At 53.8% G+C, this 22,346-nt stretch overlaps 7 protein-coding genes across 7 annotated transcripts; 5 read left to right on the top strand and 2 right to left on the bottom strand.

The window, feature by feature from the left end:
• Positions 1–3,499: 3,499 nt before the first annotated feature.
• M406DRAFT_41547 (uncharacterized protein) lies at positions 3,500–8,043 on the top strand (the record flags this gene model as incomplete). The annotated part of the gene is made up of 6 exons (XM_040924164.1): positions 3,500–5,297; positions 6,339–6,361; positions 6,868–7,059; positions 7,177–7,230; positions 7,461–7,473; positions 7,583–8,043. The coding sequence occupies 6 exons, from the start codon at positions 3,500–3,502 to the stop codon at positions 8,041–8,043; spliced, it is 2,541 nt and encodes an 846-aa protein (XP_040778326.1).
• A 468-nt stretch (positions 8,044–8,511) lies between these two features.
• Positions 8,512–8,855, bottom strand: VMA-9 (hydrogen-transporting ATPase activity/ subunit E; the record flags this gene model as incomplete). The annotated part of the gene is made up of 2 exons (XM_040924123.1): positions 8,512–8,644; positions 8,773–8,855. Coding segments are annotated over 2 exons (216 nt in total), but the record flags the coding sequence as incomplete, so codon positions are not given.
• Positions 8,856–9,466: 611 nt separating this feature from the next.
• Positions 9,467–10,674, bottom strand: M406DRAFT_355549 (NAD(P)-binding protein). Its single transcript, XM_040923200.1, has 2 exons — positions 10,495–10,674; positions 9,467–10,423 (listed from the first exon to the last, which is right to left on the bottom strand). The coding sequence occupies exons 1-2, from the start codon at positions 10,537–10,539 to the stop codon at positions 9,548–9,550; spliced, it is 921 nt and encodes a 306-aa protein (XP_040778324.1). The 5' UTR covers positions 10,540–10,674; the 3' UTR covers positions 9,467–9,547.
• Positions 10,675–11,236: 562 nt separating this feature from the next.
• Positions 11,237–13,628, top strand: M406DRAFT_350516 (N-acetylglutamate synthase; the record flags this gene model as incomplete). Its single annotated transcript, XM_040922558.1, has 3 exons — positions 11,237–11,284; positions 11,454–11,621; positions 11,689–13,628. The coding sequence occupies 3 exons, from the start codon at positions 11,237–11,239 to the stop codon at positions 13,555–13,557; spliced, it is 2,085 nt and encodes a 694-aa protein (XP_040778323.1). The 3' UTR covers positions 13,558–13,628.
• Positions 13,629–16,134: 2,506 nt separating this feature from the next.
• M406DRAFT_345406 (DUF1774-domain-containing protein) lies at positions 16,135–17,086 on the top strand (the record flags this gene model as incomplete). Its single annotated transcript, XM_040922079.1, has 2 exons — positions 16,135–16,153; positions 16,233–17,086. The coding sequence occupies 2 exons, from the start codon at positions 16,135–16,137 to the stop codon at positions 17,084–17,086; spliced, it is 873 nt and encodes a 290-aa protein (XP_040778322.1).
• Positions 17,087–17,713: 627 nt separating this feature from the next.
• M406DRAFT_321549 (uncharacterized protein) lies at positions 17,714–18,932 on the top strand. Its single transcript, XM_040919524.1, has 2 exons — positions 17,714–18,068; positions 18,212–18,932. The coding sequence occupies exons 1-2, from the start codon at positions 17,731–17,733 to the stop codon at positions 18,423–18,425; spliced, it is 552 nt and encodes a 183-aa protein (XP_040778321.1). The 5' UTR covers positions 17,714–17,730; the 3' UTR covers positions 18,426–18,932.
• An 801-nt stretch (positions 18,933–19,733) lies between these two features.
• On the top strand, positions 19,734–21,969 carry M406DRAFT_237359 (uncharacterized protein; the record flags this gene model as incomplete). The annotated part of the gene is made up of 7 exons (XM_040916059.1): positions 19,734–19,806; positions 19,894–19,924; positions 19,994–20,276; positions 20,351–20,480; positions 20,559–20,816; positions 20,900–21,100; positions 21,191–21,969. Coding segments are annotated over 7 exons (1,755 nt in total), but the record flags the coding sequence as incomplete, so codon positions are not given.
• Positions 21,970–22,346: the final 377 nt, after the last annotated feature.

The following is a 22,346-nucleotide window of genomic DNA, read 5'->3' as shown; positions in this document are numbered from 1 at the left end:
AGACTGCGTATCCTTTGCTGGAGGCTGCTCTCTTCCTTGTAAAGTTCATCCTCGGCACCAGGGCTGAACCCAAGCTTGCCGAGCTCCTTCTCCAGCCGTTGCGCTTGGGACTTGAGGCCTTCGAGCTCTTTAAGCAGACCGGCATTCTGCTCCTTTGCTTTCTTGGCACGTGGCTCCTCCTCTTTGATGCGCTTTTCAAGATGTGCAATCTTGATCTTGGCCTGCTCCTGCTCTGTCACCGCCGCGGAGGCGCGATGCCTTGCGTCTTGCAGCTGGGCTTGGTAGCCGTTCTCCTGACCCTCCTTGGATGCGACCCCGGTCTGCAAAGTCTGCAGCAGTTCCTCCTTGGACTCTGCCTCCTGGCTCTGCTTCTCGAGTTCTTCTTTCGCTGCGTCGTGTTTGGCCTTGATTTTCTCATATGCCTTTGACTTGTCCTTCAATAATGATTCCAGCTCGGCAACATTCTTCTCTCCGGCTATTCTGCGATCTTGCTCCTCGGTCAAGCTCGACTTCTTCAGGTCCATCACGGTCGCCAGACGGACAAGCTCATTTGATAGCTTCTTTACAGAGTCTTGCAAGGCCTGGGCCTTGGCGCCTTTCCGAAGCTCCTTGTCGCGTTGGCCCTTGACCCTCTGGACGTCTTCCTCCAGATGAGAAATCTCGCTCTTCAGCCTCACAGCGGAGTCCTCGAGATCCTTTTGTCTCTGCTTCTTGCCTTCCAGGTCTGCTGCTGACTGCTCAAGCTTCTCCTTGTATCGGACGTAGTCGTGGGAGACCACTAGCCTCGTCAGACGCTCCAGGTCGTTTTGTGTCTGTTGGAAATCAAGGAATGCTCTCTTCTCCCCGCGCAGCTTCTCAAGCTTCGGTTCTATCTCCTCGCGAAGGAGCTCTGTAATCTCTTGCAGCTTCAGGTCCTTCTTCGCCATGGTCTTGAATGCCTTGTCCCGGCGATCCTCGAACATTCTCGTGCCGGCCGCCTCCTCAATCATGGCGAGGATCTCGACGGACTTCATGTTCAGCACCTTTGTGATCTTGCCCTGCATGATGAGGAAATTGGGGTTGTTGATGTTCAGACCGACGGACTGGAAAAGATTTTGGACCGTTTGCTGTTGGGCACGATGGCCGTTGATCAGGTACTTGGAGGTGCCGCCGAGGACGATCTGGCGGGTGACGCTGATGGTCGCATACTCCTCGAACCCGATAGGTGACTTCTTCTTGTCTTTATTGTCGAATACGATTGTGACGCTGGCTTTTGTGACTCCGGCTTGTCCGCGCTTGTATATCAGGTCCTATGAGCGAGAAACAAGTGTCAGAAAAGCAGGACAGTGCAGTGGAAGAGCTCTGGACATGATCGCACCTGTAAGTTTTGCGCGCGCACTGTCGACATGTTGGTGATGCCCAAAACAAAACAAATGGAGTCCAGAATGTTGGACTTTCCACTGCCGTTGAGGCCGGTGATGGAGTTGAAGCTCTCGTCCCTGCACTGGTCAGCAGGCTGTCACACTCTCGATGGACGTTGCGGGGACCTTGTTTACCATCCTGAAATCACCGTCCGGACGGCGTACGACTTGAAGCCCTGTAGAATTGTCAGAAAGCAGATTTAGTCGGGGCTGAGGGGGTAGAACATACGTCTACTATGATCTCGGTGACCCTCATGGTGGTGGGCTCTGGCGTGGCGTCGTGGTCGACGTGAACATCGAAGATGAGGTGCAAAAGTGGGACTTGCGACGTTGGCTGGCGACGCGGGTCGTAAACAACAAATTCAATCGCGCATGGCAACGGATCCCCGCTAAGCTGTCAGGCCCGCAGCACACCTGTCACGTCTGCCCCCCCTGAGTCGGGGAGCCGCTACGCTATGTTTGAAAACCCCTAACCCTGCTTACGTGCAGGAGTGCAGTCTTAGTCTGCACCTCACTGGTTGCTTGTCTGACAATTTTGTGGGCCATGTGTATACTATGTATGTCATCTTTTGATGTATGATGAGAGCTTTTAGTGATTATTATAAAACAGTTGCTCCTCTTGTTTCGAGTGTTGTCCTGTGCTGAAATTTTGTTAGTCTTGGAAGTGTTTGGCTTTGATTCTTCTCTTCTCTTCATGGTCTGTTCCAGCACTCTTGGCTGATGCTGTTACGTGTTTGAAAATGTTGCACGTCAATAAGACTGGTTCAACACAAGTAGTATCTATCATGTCTTGAGGGTTAGCTCTGAACCTAGGTTCCTTAACGCGCGAGCTCTACAGCCATGACCAGGGCGCCGATCGTGTGTGGCCAGTACAATGCGTACGGTGAATCACAATCGGAAGCCCAATGGGAATGCTGCAGCATCGCTCAAGCCAGGTCGCATTCCATCAAGACCAGGTGAGCTAGGCCGAGACTCAGATTGTGCCCTTGATTAGAATTTATACGAGTGCGATCAGACCCAGGATGTGGACAACCCCAATGCCCTTCAGGGTATCTCGTAAACGTTGCCTGTGACGGGGTTTCACTTAGCATATTTAACATACCGGCTCCAAAAATGCTGCGGTAGTTCGGCGGAGGGAAACATGCGGAAGCTGCCTGTTGACCAACATTCCTTGCGAGGATGCAGCAGTGAATCAAGCCTCCAAGTCTCGATGTGTTCCGGTAACGGAAACGAGCTTTGATCAGAAGGGGACAAAACTGGACAAAATCCCGCCGGTTCCATGACTCTTTTTTTTTCTTTCTACCCTCCTGAAACTAAAATCTAAGGGAAGAAGAACTTGTTTGGTATTGTCCGTCTCTTAAAAAGGAGGTTCAGGCTAGCTGACTTAGCAGACTGCAGTGGACTAAGTCAGGGTGACCGGTTATTTTGGGACGAAGCCCCGGACTGCAGCTACAGGGCCCCTAGCTGCAGTATTACGGAAGGTAGTACGTACTAACTGCCATGCTTGGTACCTACCATAGTACAGTGAGCACCGCCTCGTCAGCCTGTTTCCCCAGCATAGGCACTGGGGGGCCGTCGAATTCGGAGTACGTATCCGCTCGCCGTCAATTCCACTTTCCTCCTGTACTTGGACTCCCCGTATCAGAACCTCTGCCATCAAGCGACCCGAGCACATCTGTCCAATTTGTCCCTCAAACCTTCACGACGCCCTCACACGGGGAACACACAAACACACAACGACGATACGAAGCGACAGACACGAAGCACGCCATCGCTAGAGTACGCAATCAGCCCCGCTGTTGCATTGCTCCACGATCCCCATTCCCCCAACAGCCTCTTGGGGGTCCTTCTCCCGTGACTGATCCCTTTGTTTCAACGACGAGCCCTCAGCGAACTGTTCTCCCTCGCCGCCCCGTCTCCACCCAAGTAACCCCTATAGCTCGAGTCGAGACCTCAGAGGAGCGTATCCATCCCATCGCACAAGATTTATCTGACGCCCCATTGCTCTCCTCTCCCCTCGTCGCAGAGCCGAGTCCCGATCTGATGGTTGCGATCCACTCTGGCGACTGCAGCGCGCCGAGGTCCCAGGCCTCGTCGTGATGTCGTCCACTGCCCGGCTCTCGACACCTGCTCACGATGCCGAAGCCCGCCCAAGGAATCGTCGTCTCGGCACGGCGGCAAACGATGCCTCTGGCACTTCATCCCCGAGGTCGAGCTCGCTGCTCAGGACAGCGAGCCACTCGCCGACCAGGGGTGCGAGCCCCATCCCGGCGGCGCGAATAGGTCCCCCATCGAGGTCATCGAGCAGGGCCGCACCCGCGCAAGCATCATACAATGGCAACCCCTCAAGTCACGCCGGGAAGGGCTGGTTTGATAGTTCATGGTCTACAGGCTGGACCTCGGTCCAGGACCTCGCCACGTCGTTCCTGAGCGGTGAGACGCATCGCGGGCCCAGCCCCAGGAGGCCAACAGTCAAGACGTCCGACAGCGCGTTGAGGAACAAGCAACGGAGTGCTTGGGGTCCAGAACCCCCCGAGACCCCTCGCCCGGGGATCGACGATGTCGCCGCAGGCACGCTGGCAGAGCGAGAGGCGGCGTACAAGGCCAGAAAGACGGCAAGCGTCTTGGAGAGCCACGAGGGTGTGAACGGAGGGCTAGATGTTACGGGCAAGTTCAAAAGGCGGAATTCTGACGAGGACCCCCGGACCACCCCGACCAACGCTGAGGTCCAGGACCAGTTGGTCTATATACACCATGTCCAACCCAATGATACCTACGCAGGGGTCATCCTGAAGTACAGGTGCCAAGAGGACGCATTCAGGAAGGCCAATGGATTGTGGTCGAGGGACAACATTCAGATACGGAAGTGGTTGGCGCTGCCAGTGGATGCATGTGAGGTGAAAGGGAGGCCATGCGACGGTCCGTCGTACTACTCCAAGGATGTGGATCTTCTCGCGACGACGCCAGGGACGACGACACCTGGGCCATCTCCTCTGCGGAACTCGACGACACAGAACTCGTACAATGACTTCTTTGCAGCAGGGCAGAATGGGAAGGCGCATGAGGAATCCGCAGCAGAGGAGGAGAAGCCGTGGACTCATGTGAGATGGGCCAAACTCGACCACTGCACAGAGCCTGTGGAGATTGCAAGGGTGTCTAGAAGGGCCATGGGTTACTTCCCGCCAAGAAGGAAGAAGAGCGTGCGCACTACATCTTCACTCAGCACGCCGAGGGCTTCTTTTGACGTGCCCAGCATGGCCCTCGGCTCTGATGTCGGCGACAGTGAAGGCGGCTTCTCGGATCGCCGGCAGAGCATGCTCGCCAACCGCCCCCATATTCCCTCGGCATACGCCTCATCAGCACCAACGCCATCTCGGAGCAGGGTAGGCAGCGGCAATGACGACCTCAGGCCAGCATGGATGAGGAGGCCCGGTGGCGTTGGTACACTGAGCAGGAATGTGCGAGCGCCGGGTCCAGAAAAAGACTATTTCAACACCTGGACGAGAAAGCACCTACCTAGTCTCAATATCGACACACTCCCATCGATGGCGATCATGGGATCCGAGAGTGCCCACTTTGGTTTCAACAACGACGAGGGCGCTGCCATCGTGGAAAGTCCCTTCGAGGAAGGCCGCGATTTGACATCTACGAGCAAGCAAGGCTCGGGGCTTGACAAGGCTGCTGCGGCCATCGAGACGTGGCTGCGCGGCGCGTGGGCTAAGAGACCGAACACCCCTATACTGGGGCCAAGCCGACCTCGAGGGGGAGATGGGGACCTGATCGAGCTTGAGGATACCAATAGCGAGGACGGGCGGATAAGCGGCCTCCTAGACCAAGGCGATTCGAGTCTGCTGAACTCGAACTACGGCTCGTCCGGTCGGAACGACGGGGAGAGCAGTCTATTGAGAGGCCGCATGCCTGCACGCGGCAATTTGGGGCTTCCCAAGGATAAGAAGGCTGATTAGAGAGGTGTGTGCCTCCGGGCTGGCCAAGATGAGGGGGGAACATGTAATGTGCAGCATCGGTGGCGGCGTTGGTGCTTAATCGTATCTGAAATTTTTATGTTTTAGGTATATGCGAGCGTGGGGGATTAAATCTGATCATATTCATAAGGCAAGCGCTGAGGCGACCGATTCTTGGTGTTATTGGAATAGACATCCTCTTAACGAGAGAGGGGTATCAAATACATTTGTGTTACCTACTTAAGTAGCCTGCATGCTATAGAGCCTATCATCATGACCTTTGATGCTCCAAAGCAGAGCGTCTCCTAAACAAGAATCTCCACACGCCGACGTACACACAAAAACATCTTCCCTAGAATTCTTTATTAACGCCTTCCCACTCCGGATTCTCCTCTGCAGCTCTCAATAGATCACCTGGCCACGAGCCGCCCGGCGCCTTCGACCTCATAGTCCTAGCCTGACTCACCACGGCATCTCCCAACTCCTTTTCCACTCGCAGCCTCGGCAGCAACGCCTCGACTTCGTCCACATAGTCCCGGCCAAGCACCGTCCCCATTGCCTCCGACACAGATCCAAAGTCCGCCAGCACAGCCAGCCGCACCAGCCTCACCAGGCCGCCCGCACCCTCCGCCACGTGAGGGCTGTCGTGCATGGCAATGGAGAGCCAGCTCTCGCGGACGGCCACTGGATCAAACCCGTGCCTACCGAGGAGGGCCGCGGCGTAGGTTGCGCCCGCGACCTCGAAGCGCTTTGGGTCTGTGGCTAGGAAGGTGGAGGCGCCAATGTCGTGGAGGATGCAGCTTACAAAGAGCACGCTCTGGTCCACGGCAGGTGCCTCTGGGGGGAGGTGAAGGACGTCATCGTCGGGGTCTGGTGGTGCCAGGTTCAGGGCCTTTAGGGCGTAGAGGTAGACGCGGACGCTGTGGTTAAAGATGGATGGTGGTAGGAGGGATTGGGCCTTGGAGAGGGCCTCAAGGCAAGCTGGATGCTCTGGTACTTGTGCGAGGAGCTGCTCGGAGAGGGTTTGCGAAGATGATTGTTCCGTTTCGGGTTGCGGGTGTTGTGAGGCGGGAGATGAGCGGCACATCTCTTCTCTTTTTCTTTCCTCTTCCTTTCCGTAATATTATTCTTCCAGTCCTGGGTTCAAAAAAATCAAAAAAATCTATACAGTCGTTATAAAAGTTGTACATAGGAAATTTAAAGAAAAAAGAGGATAGAAAAAAAGGCACACAGTCTCAATAGTTTGAGGTTGCGCCATGCGCTGCTGACATGCGCTGCGAGCCGATCCGCGGCGGCAACCAAAAATAGGACATCTCCAAAGTCCCATCACCCTGCCTGCCCTGGATCTTTCCCCCCACCGACTTTACAAACCATCCAACTCTCAAAACGCGTAGCGCGGCGTGTGTCTCACGGCGCCTAGCGAGCTCACCCCAAAAGACGACGAAAGATGTCATCCCCCCGCTGAAGAAAGAGACAGAACAACAAGATCGACCGATTAGAACGAGACGATGCCCATCTGCATAGAGTGTCGTCATCCGGTCAAGACACTATGGACGAAGTATTCCGGCGCTGGTGACAAGTCGAGCGGCCACAACATCCGCCTGACGGTCTGCAAGAACTGCGGCCGGTTCTGCGACAAATATGTCGAGCACGACTATATTGTCCTGTTTATCGATCTGGTCCTGATCAAGCCACAGGTGTGTCTCTGTGTGTGTAGGCTTTGTTCTTGCGCCGCCGACGTTGCGCAGAGGACGGCTGAGGGTGAAGGGATCGTAAAGAGAGACTGACGCGACAAAAATACATTGTTTGCCTAGGTGTATCGGCACCTGCTGCACAATACGTTGATGCGAGATCGGGACCAGTTTGATGTATGTTGATTCTCTCCATGTGGGACGGTGATCTTAATTTGAAGAGGAGGAAGAATAACTAATCTGGGCGAAACACACAGCCATCCATCATCCGCCTCGGCGTCCTGCTGCTACTCTTCGACGTTTACCTTACCTGGGCGCGCATCGAGAAGCAGTCTGTCCCTGGGGACTCGGGTCTCTTGTCCGACAGCAACTTCGGCCGGCTTGCGCAACAACCCATCGTGTTTCAGTACATGTTCTTCTGTGAGCCTCTCTACACCTATCTTCCACCCCCCCCCCCCTTCTCCCTTTTCCTATTATGGCATCTTCTACATTGCTGCAGCACCATCAACAAGCTGATGAACGGAGACAGTGATCCTCTGCACGGTCACCACCCTCGCCTTCCACCTCTCGATCCGCTTCCTCACCTCCTCGCCCTACTCCCCCCTCGGCTTCCTCAACGTCCTTCCCCGGTACTCCCGCCCCAACTCCGTCTCAACCGCCCTCCTCGTGTCCAGCAGCACGAAGCTCTTCCCCATCTTGATGGTGATCTGGGAGTATGACGTCCCTGCCGCGGCACGATCGCTCGGCTGGGCTGTGGTGGCGAACAATGTGGAGGCCCTCAAGATTCTTCTGGACTGTGGCTACGGCGTTGCGGCGCTGCTGACCACGGCAGGCGCCCTCAGCAGGTGGCTGGTAGGACGGGGGATCTTATGGGCCGCGGGCCTGGATGGGGTGGACAGCCAAGGTGAAGGGAGCGTTGCGGAGGAGGGAAAGGCGCTCTGGGCGCTGATCGTCTATGTTAGAGACTGGGTGGGCCAGTTGGCCATATAATACCACTCAAATCAGCAGCAAGCGTATGGGGCGGACTGTAGATAATAAGAGGTCATGTCTGAAAATCTTGGTTTATTCGACCAATCTGTGGTTCCGCCTGCTTCTAGAACTACGGCCCTCTGCTCCATCCGTCAGCATGCCAACCGTAGATGGCCAGCAATGCCCACCATAACCATGCCACCACCGAGAACGCTCCCCTATCTCTTCTTGACACAAAGAATGGCTCTCCCCCTCTCTATCCATCAAATGTATCATGGCAGAACATAGCTCAGTGCATGCACTAGTCTGGACCTCAAAAATATTCCCTCCCCCCCGAACGCCGGCAATGTGAATGATGAACAGGTGTTTTGTACAATCTAGAACGTTTTCTTTCTTTCTCGATCTTCCTCGTCTGAAGAAGCCACGCCGTCATCCCCTCCCCTTTCCCTCAGCCCACCTGTCGAAGTCGACTCTCGGCTGCCCACGAATCTACTCGTGAATGAACTTCTCTCGCAGGTCCGACCGCTTCGGCTCGATCAAAGGGTGTAGTTGGGCGAGGAATGTGATGGCCCACATGAGGTAGCAGCAAACGAATGCGAGGATCACGGATGACCGCCAGAGACTGAAGGTACGGAGGGGGTCTCGGGGTCAGCACATGGTACAAACAGACCAAACAAAATCCGCCGGCGAGGCAATAATGCTGGGGAGGAAGGGTTGATGTTATGGGCGACAACGAGGGAACAAACTAACACTTGATTCTCCCCTTTCGGCGCCAGGAACCAGGCGCCGACGCACATGGCGGCGACGATGAACAAGCCGATGAAGATGCTCCACCTGTGGATGGTGCACGTAACGGCATAGTCAGTCAGCCCGTTCCTCCTTTCTTATTTATAAACCATCGAGCGTGCATGCACATGCTCGCATTCGGCGCAGGTGTCGTGGAAAGAGTGGTTGGCACAACTCACCCGTTAGCCATTTTGGGGGGTCAGTTTGGCACTCCTTTTGTGTGTGGAATGTATGCAGTCGGAGGTGGATTTGGACGTCGGAAAGGGTGCTGGGTTTTGGGCGTTGCTGCTCCTGCTTGATGAGTGACGACGAGTGTGCCTGGTAAGCTTCCGGCACCAGTAGTAGCAGTAGCCACTTCGCGTTGCGGTTGCGGTTCGCTTAGTCAGCGGTTCAGCTGGGAATCCTTCGTGCTCGGCTGGGCATGTTATTTAAAACCAGGGCCCTCCTCCTTCACTTCCCCTCCTCAGGACGAGAGCAAATATTTCCTTTTTCTAAACATCACAGATTTTTTATCATTTTTTTTTGGCGACTCTGTTTCGGAAAAAAATAATGTTCATTCCCTGCACAAACCCTTGCCAAACTTATTAGTTTTCATACGAAGGATGACATTTCTACAGTCACACAGCACATGGACACGACAGTACGGGCCGGATACTGAGTACTGAGCACTTAAGAGTCAGGTGGATTTCAGCAAGTCCAGATCAGACATTGTTTCCAAGTGATTTCCATCTTCAATGCCTCAAGCATCATTCTCGAATTTCAGTCCAGCCTCCTGTCTCACTGCCCCATAAATCCCTGCAAAATCACCGTTCGTGGTGCGTTTCTGGACCGCCTCCAGGTGCCGGTCTGCCGTCTCAACGTTTGGCAGATGGCAACCAGCATCCTTGGCCATCTTCAGCACATGCCCCGCGTCTTTTCTTGCCAGATCCGCGTGGAAAAGGGGCTCCACCCGCTTCCAGTAGTCGCCGCTGAGCATCCTCGAGCTGTAGGGCGGATAAATGCCTGGCAGCAGCTGCTCGATGATCTGGTGCGAGTACTTGGTCCCCAGCCCGCTCTTCTCGGCCAACACGTGGGCCTCGGCGATCTGTTCGACCATGTTGAGAACAAACGAGTTGCCAACCAGCTTCAGTTGTGAGGCCTTGCGGTACGGCTCGTCCGACATGTCTATGATGGCGCGGGCGGTGACATCCATTAGGTACGGCTTCACCCTGTCCACTGCGCTCTTGGGGCCGGCGGGTACCGGCACTAGCTTTCCGGCGTCTGCCATAGCGGGTGCTCCGAACACCGGGCAAGCAACGAACTCAGCACCCCCCGAGGTGACTGTCTTGGCGATGGCCTCGGTGGTGTCTGGGTGGACGGTCGAGCAGTCCACAAGGACCTTGCCCTGGAGGTCGGTCTTAGCCAGCGAGTTGACAGTCTCGGTGACAGCCATGTCATTTGCCAGACAAATGAAGATAACATCAGCCTGAGACGCGCCGGACTCGAGGGAGCCGGCCACCTCAGACTTGCCTGGCGCGAGTTTGGCGCTCAGATCGGTCGCTCGCTGCTGGCTGCGATTAAAAAGGAGTAGTGGCGAGTCGAGGTCGGCCTTCTCTGCGATGTTCTTGGCCATTGCCTGGGTGAATGTGAGTAAGAAGCAATTATGAGACCATGTTGGATGTGCAGCACCACCCTGAGCGCACTTACAGAACCAATGTTGCCCAATCCGATGTAGAGGACCTTGGGAGCCATGATCGCTTTGAGATTTACAACGTTCCGAATAGTATGAAGTCTTATGATAACCAGGATTCAGGTTCCAATACTGAACGCAACTATATCAATCTTGTAAAGGCAACACCATCTGGACGAATGCGAAGTCATCACCCTTTTATATGTGCCTTGCCAATGCAGGATAGACGTAACGACTCCAACAGAGCCCGGGTATTAGTATGTGTGCACTGTGCTCGAAAGCCGCGGCGAGCTCTGGAATGTCCGTTCCGGCGATTCGGACATCTCAGGGTGATACCAAATAGGTCGATACCTCTTTTGGCTCCACTGGCAATGACGCTGTCGAAGGAAGAAGCGGGCACTGGGTCCCATAGCTGCTTGATGAGCACAGAAAAAGAAGCGGGTCTTTCAACCTCTATATACCATAGCAGTACAACCATGACCAAGCCAGGAGAGGAGCTTCCTTCAAGTCAGGAAAGGGCATGCAGAAGGGCGCTCTAACCCTAACCCTAATATTGGAACCTTATCAGCTCTTATCGAGCTTTAGAGGCAGTTCTGCCAGAGGTTGCAAGGGGGTTTCTTGGGCCCCTATCACTTATACCGATGGCCGGAGGTCCATCTTGGATCATAATAGATCATCCGTCAAACACATTCTGCACACCCTTAGAGATTGTGCTCTTCGTCGCCTCCTTTGAGAGCCCTCAAATATGCTGTGGAGATCATGATCTTGCGACACACTGCCTGGAGGAAGGCGACAATCATCACGGAGGTGAGTTGGGTGCAAAGACACAAAAAACAGTGACCGGCATCGCCCTCCTAGCCAGCATGCATACAACGCCCCTTCTTGCCCCCAAAATCCACTCAAATCTCTCAACCCCCCTCCCCCCCCAAACACACGTCATGATCATTCTGACAAGAGACTGCCAAATGTATCACAGGCATCAGTCAGGACAAAATGCAGTAGCTCAAATGGCTCAACGGCAGCATCTTCTGCCACCCAGAACTTCCGCGTGGCGTCCCCAAAAGATGAGATCTCGCAGGGCTATCTCAAGGAACACTACGCCTCTATCTCCAAAAAAGCTCAGCAGAAGAGGTCACGGGACAGGGTGAGATCATTCCCACTCTCATCAGATTTATGTGGTGTATTTGGCAGCTGAATGATCGTCGTCCAAGGATTTCTATGTTTCTGTCCTAGAGTCTTCTTCAGCTACAAAACGAGATGCGAAGCTCTACCTCCAGACATTCGGCCCAACGGTGACGAAGAATCCTTCCCAGCTCTCATCAGGAGAGACGACGAGTGGTGGTGCTCTGCCCAGCTCAGCTCTCCGTGTGGATCCGTTGACCAACGGGACTCGGTCCATCTACGAGACGCCTCGGTTCGTCCAGGGATCCGACACCGCGAAACAAGCTATCGTTGACGGGCTGCCGCACGTCGCCATCATCAAATTCAGACTCCCGCAGGATGTCGATGACGGTACCCTGAGAGGTGTCGCAAAGACAATCGCCCAGCTCAGGGCCCTCGGGCTTCTCAGCGTGGTTGTCCTGGACTGCGAGCTCAAGCCTGACGATACACAGTGGTCACGCCGACTGAACGAGCAAATTTACCGGCTCGCTGGCGCCATTGATGAATATGGAGAGCCTTGGACGACCATCGTCGATGCGGCACTTATGACACGAGCTGATTCCTCTCCGAACCTGGAGCCTCTGCTAGGTTCGTGCGAGGTGCTCGTTGACGAGGACAGGTCCCTCTTGGTGTCGTTGTTGAAGGGCTCCGTCGCCATCGTTCCGCCTGTCGTCCAAGAGGAGGATGGAAAATCCCGGCCCGTTGACCCCAGTAATGCTGTTGTTTCTATCACACGTTATCTGTCTGGCCTGCAATTTGCGGAGAGTCCTGAGACTGGAGCTGATACGCACGACATGAAACCGCCTGCGAAGAAAGCTTTCGTCGACCGGGTCATCGTATTGGACCCCCTTGGGGGCATTCCTGCCAAGAATCGCTGGAACAACGCCCATGTATTCCTGAATCTGGAGGACGAGCTTGAGGCGGCCAAGGCACATTTGCAGTCTATGGCTTCGGACTCGACTTACCCTCAGCAAACGAGTGTTAAAGGAATTGCCGACAGCACCAATCCATCGGAAGCCCATCTCAAGAATCTCGACTTGATCAAGAAAACTCTGGCCATCTTGCCTTCCACTTCATCAGCTCTCATTACAACGCCACGGGAAGCTGCCAACTTACAACCTCAGGTTGAAGAAGCGAGCACCGTGGACTTTGTTGGCTCGGTGGGGACCAGGAGGAGCCACAACCCATTGATCCACAACCTCCTCACGGACAGACCATCGCACTCATCATCCTTACCCCTCGGGCGCATCAAGCCTATCCTCCGGAATGCGAACCCTGCATCGAACCCTGTCATGTCACCCACCACACTGGCCAAACGAGGCATGCCCGTAACCATATATCCAGAGCCATCCTCACGAGGGTGGACACCGCCTAGGCCTGGCGAGCCCAGGCTCAAGCTCACCGACACGTGCGTCGACCTGGGGCGGCTTGTCCACCTCATCGACGACTCCTTCAACCGGAAGCTGGACGTCCAGGACTACCTCCACAGGGTAGAGAAGAGCTTAGCGGGGATCATCATCGCAGGCGAGTACGAAGGCGGAGCCATCTTGACGTGGGAGCGCCCCTTCGGCATGGACGAGCAGACACTCTACGAGAGCGGGCGCCTGGTACCGTATCTCGACAAATTCGCCGTTCTCAAGAAGAGCCAGGGCGCTGGGGGCGTAGCAGACATTGTCTTCAATGCCATGGTGCGGGACTGCTTTCCCGAGGGTGTCTGCTGGCGGAGCAGGAAGAACAATCCTGTGAATAAGTGGTATTTTGAGCGCTCGAGGGGGACTATGAAGCTGCCGGGTTCAAATTGGTCCATGTTTTGGACAACGCCGAATGTGGTCCTGCAGGATCAGCGGATCAGAGATTATGAAGATGTATGTCGGAACATACAGCCGTCGTGGGCTGACAACAAGCATGTTGTTGACTAGGGAGAATAAGAAAAGAGAGGATGAAGAGAGTGCAAGGAAAAGAGAAAGTTTCTTGGGCTGTTGCCCTTTGGTAGTAGGGCTTTCACCGGTCAACTTACGATGTGAAGGGATACATGGATGTGTGTATATAATATATATGTATATATATGTGCTTGCATCACGGCCCTTCTCATATGGTGTACCATGTCCCATCAAGCTCCCAGGAGCGTCAAGGTTGCAGTATCACTTAGTATGTGTCCTACCTCTCAGGTGATTGTCACATCGAATAGTGTTCCCGTGTTCATTCAGGTTGTCATCGCCCAAGTCAACTTTAACAGTCGGACATTGTGAGACTCCGAGCTTGATCAAATCCTTCGCTTTCAACCCGGCTTTGCTCGCTTGATTACTGGTAGACTCTTTGGGGAGTGGGCCCCCAAGGTCTCATGGTATGTACTTACACAGCCACTCAGGAGGGAGGGTCGTGTCCTCAGGAGGTTCAAGGCTGGCTGGCTTGTGACGATGAATAGGACTGTGAGTACAGGAAGATCCTTCGCAAGGTCGTGCAATTTTGCGGGGTAGATGTGACGACCTCACGCACGCCACTGCGGTGTTCAAGCCGCTCTCATCTTAGCGGGAAGTAGACGCCAAGAGATGTACTGTATATACATAGATACATAAATCAAGAAGAAAAGAAAAGGCAGTGCCACTCGCTCTCGCTGCCTAGTTGAGGAGTGTATAAGCCTGGGGGGAACCCCCGGAAGAGTTCCGGTACCCTGGACTAGCCTTTCCTCTCCCCTGTGATTTGCAGTCAAAAGGCGGGGGGAAATAGGTCAAAGAGGAATCGAAAGAGGAAGAGAGAGAAATCGGGGGCAAATACCAAATACAAACTGCAATAATTTTTGGTGGTCGTGCAAATATGGCCGTGGCGAGAAATAACGCCTTGGGACAAGAGAAGTCATCGCAATCAGCCTAGCACAGCACGGGTGGTGAGATGTGTGGAGGGGCGCTGTGTGGTGATTGGCTCGCAGTTCCAAAAGATCAGCTAGGCCTGTACAAGATGGGGTTACGGTCCAGCTGACCTACCTGCAGGAGCGGGTGGCAGGTTTCAGGAGCGGATTCTCCAGTGAGGCTTGCTTGCTGCTGATCGAGATGCTTGAGACAGGACCTAACCCACGTGCTAACCTGGATGCTCGTGCAGTTTGAGTGCCCGCCCACCTTTGCATCAGCAAAGACGGATAGTCGATTGAACTCCAACTGTTCTACGGTGCCCTTAGAAGTAGTAGTTGTAGCCGTACTTATCGAAATGCCCAATCGATTAATCACAGGGTCAGCAAGAAACAACAACAGACTTTTGAGGGTTTCGTTTATTCTTTGGTTGAGCAGAGTTATGTACTTACTGCACCATAGTACTACTGTATAGCACACTGCTGGTTAGACCGTTGGGCCTGTGGTGTGGTGGGGCCTCTTAAGCCACAATGGCGGGGGAACGTGTGGAGCTGTACTGCTGTAGAAGGCCAGGGGACCCACCTAAACCCACCAAAACGCTACGTCACTCGTCCACCCAAGCTTCCTCGACAACCCCTGCTCAGAACCTTGATGCCTGCTGCTGCAGCAAGTAGAGTAGGTGTGCTACGCAGTGCCGCCAACCTTGGGGAGGGGGGGGGGAGGCTCGCAATACTGTACACATACCACCGGTATTGCCCTCCAAGGGGCAAAAGGGCATCAAACCGTCCTGCAGTACGACGACGATCAAAGTCCGAGCTCAACTCGTATAATTTGATGACAGTGCTGCCAGACAATTTCGCCATGTACGGCGAAGGTCTCCTGGAGAAGTGACGCAGGCTCTGTACCAAATTCAGCACGATACGTTGGCGTGATTTGTTGTGACAAGAGACCGCCTCCTCTTTTCTCCCATCCTGACTTCTTTTCTCAGGCCACTTGGGCAGCCAGCCACATGATAGGTCAATCTGCCTCCCCATTCTCTATCATTTCTACCCTCGTTTTGCTGGTTTTGCTACAGAAGATGGGCACAGAGACAAGGATCTCTTGCCGCATATGCGGGTGTTGTGCTGCCAGTTATGGTAGGAAACATACGACCAGGATAGGACACACGGCAAATGCCTACCTCTAAGTAGACGGACCAAGTACTGGAGGACAAATAGCTCCTTACAAGCTAGCTACATCAAGTACTGAAAGTAGCTAGTACTGGCACTATGTAGCAGGTGCCACTGGTAAAGAGCGGGCAGGCTGGCAGGCCACGACGCGTCGTCTCGTCGTGGCCTCCCGTCGCCTCCCTTTTAAAAATCCGCTGCTTCCGCGACTTTTCTGTTTGTCTTTTTCTCTCACTCTTTTCCCCCCTTGATTTTTCCCTCAGTCAGACCAAACCGTCTCCCATTCCACTGGTGGGAACTTGACAGGCTTCCCCGCAGATATTCTGCGACATTCTATAACCCACCCACACCCATATTGACCCTTTACTCTTTCCATCACATACGACTTTGTTCTTTCTGCTCCCCTTCACACCCATTACACACATTTCTTGATACTTCAATCACCCAAGCCTTCTTTTCATCCAAGTCTTCGTCGCTATCAATCAAGATGGACCACATCAACCGGAGTATGTTGTCCTGCCTTCCTTTCCCCTATGGATGATGTCCAGGCCCAAATATAGCCCGACTAACTTGACCACCTTATAGTAAACCCATTCTCCAAGAGGGAATCCCATAGCCCTTCAGCTGTCATCACCTACAAGGTGTTGACATTGCTCACATGGCTCCTCTCTGTCGTTATATCTGTCTACTACACAGTCGCCTCGCCTGCCGACGAACTGAAGCACGGCCGGACCATTCCAGGCCAGAATTTCCTGCACCCGTCTGGCTTCAGCCTTAACTTCCCGCTCGTAGATGCCTACTTTATTGTGCTCTTCATATTGCAGCTCGGGTACATCCTCCACCTCTTCTCGAGCGACATCGAGAAGGTCAACGCCGCCTGCGCCTGCGGTTCCCACTTCATCCTGAACAACCTCCTTCACTTCGCCTTCGTCATGCTCTTCGTGCGGGGCCATTTCGTTTGGGCCGAGATCATCCTCATTGTCAACTTCTTCAATCTCTCGTCACTCGCCTTCCGTCACCATGCGTATCCGCGCTTCATCCACGTCCCCGTGGTCTCGGGCCCCACAGCGTGGACCTTCGTTGCCATTTATTGGAACGGAGCCATCATGGTGCCCCATGAGGACAGCCTGGTAGCAAGGATCTTTGCCAACATCTTCGTCTGGTCCATCCTTGCCTACGGCCTCTTCTTCATCGTCGCCTACAAGGATTACACGATGGGCTTCTGGCTCAGCGTCCTTGCCGCCTCTCTGGGAGCCGCCCAGTTCCAGCGACAGATCATTGCGCTTCAGTGGATCTTTGCCTTTGTCATCCTGGCCATCCTTTTCGTCTTGTCCTCTGTCGTGGCCATCTCTGCCTGGACGGGCCGTGAGCTGGGCTGGGGCAAGAAGAACCAGGATGCTGCCGATGCCGAGCGTGCTCCGTTGCTGGCGGACAACTAAGCTGAGTTATGGATAGGCCTAGGAGAAGCTATTGGTCAGATCTGTCTCGTGTATGATCTGGCCGGTGTTGAGCAGCAGCAAGCAAGCAGTGTTGGGGTCAGCAGCATGGGGACGGGGATCTGGGGAAGAACAAGGCTTGGACACGAGAGGGAGCTGGTAGAGAGAGTCTGAAACTTCAAGAATGTTTATGTGGACGCCAGCACTCAGGTGATGGCAGCCTTAAACACGTGTGCTCTTAAAAGGATTGGGGGGGGGGGCGGGGAGGGAGCCCAAGGCTGGGCTTAAAACATATCTCATTCGGAATCGTGGACGGGGGCGGCGGTTAGGAGAATAGGTGGTGTAAAATGCGTGTCAGAAAAAGGTTTTTCCTCCTCTTTTTTATTTTCTCTTTAATAGCTTACTGATGTTATCTTGAGCCAAAAATTGAAACTGAAGATTGCTTTTCTATGATGTTGTTACAATATCTAGTTTGTGAGCCTGCAACGGATATATCTGGACTTCTCTTTAGGCGGTGGACAATGCACCGTGATATGCTTACATAAGCAGACTTACAGTGATCCCTTCTGCCGCTGCACTCACTGTTCCTACCCCAAAGCTTTTACAATGACGACCACCATCCTTGACCACAGCAAATTCTGTGAGGAATGGCAACGTCGAGGGTCCTGAGAAGGTTCCCGTTGAACTTGAACATCGGGACCGATCTTTGTCATGTTGTGAGAATTCGGCAGATCCTGAACTCAACAAGGGCCACACGGTTCATCGAGAGGATCCTGAATCAAGATGAAAGACGCCATCATAAGGTCCAGCCACTCCTGAGGAAGCAGACCGTACCGCCGCCTCCAGCCCATGACACCGCTCCTTTGATCTCGCGCCAAGAGTCGAGCCCGCACAAGCGCGCGGCAGACCAAGCGGCAGACGTTGCATGCTCCATTGGCCCCAGCGTTCACGACCTTCAGCTCGCTGCTACCTTTATGGCAGGCAGGTATGGGATGTTTTCTTCTTGACCCTTCCCTCTGCATTTGGGTGGGGAGAAAAAGCATTGATCTCTCAACTAAATCCCGCCTATTGCTCTACTCCTGTTACGATGGTTGAACTTTCAATGACCCCCCCTCCCACCCCACACAGATTCGCCGCCAAGGAGGCCGTTATCAAGGCTCATCCGCACAAGGCGCTCACCTGGCATGATATCACCATCAGGAACCAAACCTCGGTGCACCCAGACAGGCAAAGCGCCCCAATTGCCATCATAAGAGGCGAGCTGGAGGATCAGGAAGCGCTTATCAGCATCAGTCATGATGGCGATTACGCTACGGCCGTTTGCCTCGCGACTTGGAACTGAGACATGAGCGCATATGCCCGCTTCGCCGTACCGCCGACGCTTGGCTTCGAGGTTGCATCTTCGAGCAACCGGAGTTGGCTGGGATGAGGTCCCACGATTACTCTGTCGGTCTGTCGTCGGCGGCAGCAGCCGGTGCCAGCATATACGCGAAAAGTGATCTACTCTGGGGTGGAATGGAGCTGATTGAGATATGAGCCCACCCGCGCGAGCTTTTACATCATTTTCGGAGATGATCCGGTCTGAAACGAAAGGTCAGCATACTTCATATGCACAGCGCAAGCCCAACGGCCCTGAGATAGCCTTGGAAATTTCCGAACACTGGCAGCCATCTGCAGCTGCCGTCGTTGCATTCGTGCCGTCCGCCTCGTATTGGCCTCCAGAGAATTATCAAACGTTACACAACATGAATGCAGAGGGCAGCTGACTCGTCCCCGCAGAAGCAGTGTGGCCTTGTGTGAATACGAGGAGCAAGCACAGCGCAATGCAATATATGCCTAATTGGGCCCGAAATTAACATTTAAAGCGTGTTTTGCTTTTTCATTTTATTCGGGTCCCCGGCAAGGTTGATCATCAGCACTTGGAAGAGACGAGCGCTACCACATGTGGACTTTTCCTTTCCGGATATAGAGTGAAGCAGATCGTTGATGACTCGGGAGATACAGAAGGCGGCTGACAACACAACGGGCTTCCCCTGAGAGATGGCGATCGTCTGCGCTGGCGCGCTAGGCCGGCCAATGGGCTTGTGCCATTGGTGTGAGTTGTCCATCCAAGATCCACAAGGCTGCTGGCACATACATCATGCAGGACCACTTCCAGGTTACTAACAAGAAGTTTTCGGTTCTTGCTGTGAATATTCCTGAGCCATTTTTTTCTTTCTTTCCTTTCCTGTTTGTTGCCTAAAGTATTTAAATCCAGCCACTCGCTTTTTTGGGGATACCCGTGCGAATGTCTTGTTTGTCTGCTCGTTCACCCAAGTACGTTCATTTTTTGGTCTATTGGACCGTGTCTTTCGTTTACTACAACTTTTTTGTTCTACACCGCCCAGATAATAGGGGGAAATCATACACTCGCTCATATTTCTGTGTTTTTCTGGTCTCTTTTTCTTTTTCTTTTTTTTTTTTTTTATCACTTCTTGTTTCAACTATTTTTTCAAGTCTTTATTTCACTTTGCCCCTTCGGTATTGAACCTGCAAGATGTGGCATCTTAGTCTACCCATTTCAGGCGCCGCGATCTTGGCTTATATACTCCCACTGTCAAATTGCTTATACCTTCCGCCTAGTGCATTAACTGCTTCTCTCCAAAATGAATATGACTACATTATTGTTGGTGGTGGACCCTCTGGGCTTGTTGTCGCCAACAGACTAACCGAGGACGCTGATGGTTAGTCCTTGATTCTTTAACAATTCAACTCTCAAAAGAAATCCTCTTTCAAGGAAATTCCAAGTTGGGTGTTGACCTTTTCTGCAGTTACGGTTTTGTTGCTTGAGGCCGGTACTTTGTAAGTATAGTCAATACTTGATTATTTGCACTTCCCCTGGAGAAGACCACACCCCTAATGAGATGACAGGGACACTGAGGGCTACACCGTCATGGTGCCTTCTGAAGTTGGCGCAGATCTCAACACGAACTACGACTGGAATCTCAGAACCGTGGGACAGGAGTACCTCGATGGCCAGGCTGTTGTCTTTAATCAAGGAAAAGTGGTTGGTGGTGGGACCGTTCTGAACGGGATGGTCTGGACCCGCGGGTCTGCGCAGGATTACGATGCATGGGACAACCTGAACAACAACGGATTCGACACTCCTACTTATGGCTGGGGATGGATGGATCTACTGCCGTACTTTGAGAAGGTCAGAGAGAACAAAAACAATATGCGGTGGTCAAGAAGAAGAGCTCGCTCACTGACACATCTTTACGGGAACAGAGCGAGACTTTCGTTATGGACGTTGATGACGCGACCACCCAAGAATTTGGCATAGAGTCCCAGTCGGATATTCACGGCGAGACGGGTCCTGTGCAGATTGCCTACCCTCACTTTCTCTATCCGCAATCTGGTATGGCTAACGTGAAAGAGGGTTCTTGTTCAACTGTATGCGAGTGACAGTAGTTGACTGACAAAAACCATTATTTAGCCAACATCTTGCAGGGCTTCGAGCAGCTGGGAGTGCCTGCCCTTGCGGACCCGAACAACGGTACCGGAGGTGGCGCTTTTATCAACCCCTCGAGCATGTCTGCTTCCAACCAGTCCCGCTGTGACGCTCGAGTGGCCTACCTCGATCCGGTGATTAACCGTGCGAACCTGCACATCGCGACGGAGCAGATGGTTACCAGGCTTCTTTTGGAGCAAGACGCAGACGGTACATCGCAGAGAGCTGTCGGAGTGGAGGTGCGTTGAACACTTGTCTCGACGTCGGCCCAAAGATGATTATAGCTGACTGGCTGGCTGCACCCTTTCAACAGTTTGCTCAATCAGCCCAAAACGCTACGGTCAATGTCACTTGTACGAACGAGGTGATCCTGGCAGCGGGAGCCATCTTCTCGCCGACACTCTTGCAGATCTCAGGCATCGGCCCCAGCGACGTTCTTGAGTCCCTGGGCGTCCCTGTTGTGATTGATCTTCCAGGCGTCGGAGCGAACCTGCAGGACCACGGGATGAACCACCCCAGGTACTTGTGTAAGTGGTAGTTGTAGTGGCACCTGTGCCCCCAAATCTCTCATAATGCGCACTATATTTATGATATGCTGACGCTTGAGAGGCCTACAGTTGAGAACAGCTCCTTGCTCACGGCAGACAAGGTCACCTCCAACGCCGACGCCCTGAATGCGGCGACAGAGGAGTACTACGCCAACCGCACGGGACCCTTGACGGCACCAATGATCAGCACGATTGCCTTCCCCTCCATGGAGCTGATCGCCGACGACTGGGCGGAATTGCTCCAAAACGCGAGCCAGAGTGACGTCGACACGACGCTGCCCGCAGGCACGGCGGCGACCGTCCGCCAGGGCTACCTCGCCCAGCTCCAGCAGCAGCTCCCGCTCCTCCGCGACCCGGCAGAGGGCGCCGTCGAGATCCTCGCCGACTCCATCGGAACCATCTCCACTGCCATGCAGCGCCCGCTGTCCCGCGGCACCGTGCGCCCTTCGTCCGCCAGCATCTTCGACATGCCCCTCGTCGACCCGCGCTACTGCTCCGAACCTCTGGATTGCCTCGCCATGGCGCGCGCCCTCCTCTTCAACTGCGAGCTCATCAACACCGCCCCCGTCGCCGAGCTCCAGCCCGCCGTCCAGTCGCCGTACTTTTGCCCAACCACCGCCACCACCAGCGACATCAACGCACAGCTGCTCGCCCTCGTGAAGCAGAACATCGCCACCGAGTTTCACCCCTCGGGAACGACAGCCATGTTGCCTCTTGAGCTGGGCGGCGTCGTCGACTCCGAGCTGGTCGTCTACGGCACCACGAACCTGCGGGTTGTGAACGCCGGTATCATGCCCGTGCTGGTGGGGGCGCACTTGCAGGCGCCGGTGTATGCGATTGCTGAGAGGGCTGCGGATATCATCAAGGCGGCGGCTCAGTAAGAGGGTCGACTGAAAAAAAAAAAACTTCAAGGGTTTGTTTAATGTCTCAATCAACCAAGGAAATGTGAAGGTGAAAGATGGGGGAAGAGAAAGGGACGAGGATGATTTTGATGACTGTCAAGATCCACTACGGGACAGGAAGGCGCGTGTATAAAGAAAGATCTTCAGATAACGGTGCTGAAGGTCACAAAGGCGCCCCGTGTATACATACATATACACAGAGAGGAGGGTTACGGATTCAGGGATTGGATAAATACTTGGGCTTGGATTCTAATATGTATACAATTCATAAACATAGTGATGAATTACATGGCATAATATGGTACGAACGTGAAAAACATCTT

This window comes from Cryphonectria parasitica (genome assembly GCF_011745365.1).
Source record: "Cryphonectria parasitica EP155 unplaced genomic scaffold M406scaffold_3, whole genome shotgun sequence".
Classification (NCBI taxonomy): Eukaryota; Fungi; Ascomycota; class Sordariomycetes; order Diaporthales; family Cryphonectriaceae; genus Cryphonectria; species Cryphonectria parasitica.
Note: the sequence above shows the minus strand (reverse complement) of the source record. Positions and strands in the feature narration are given on the sequence as shown.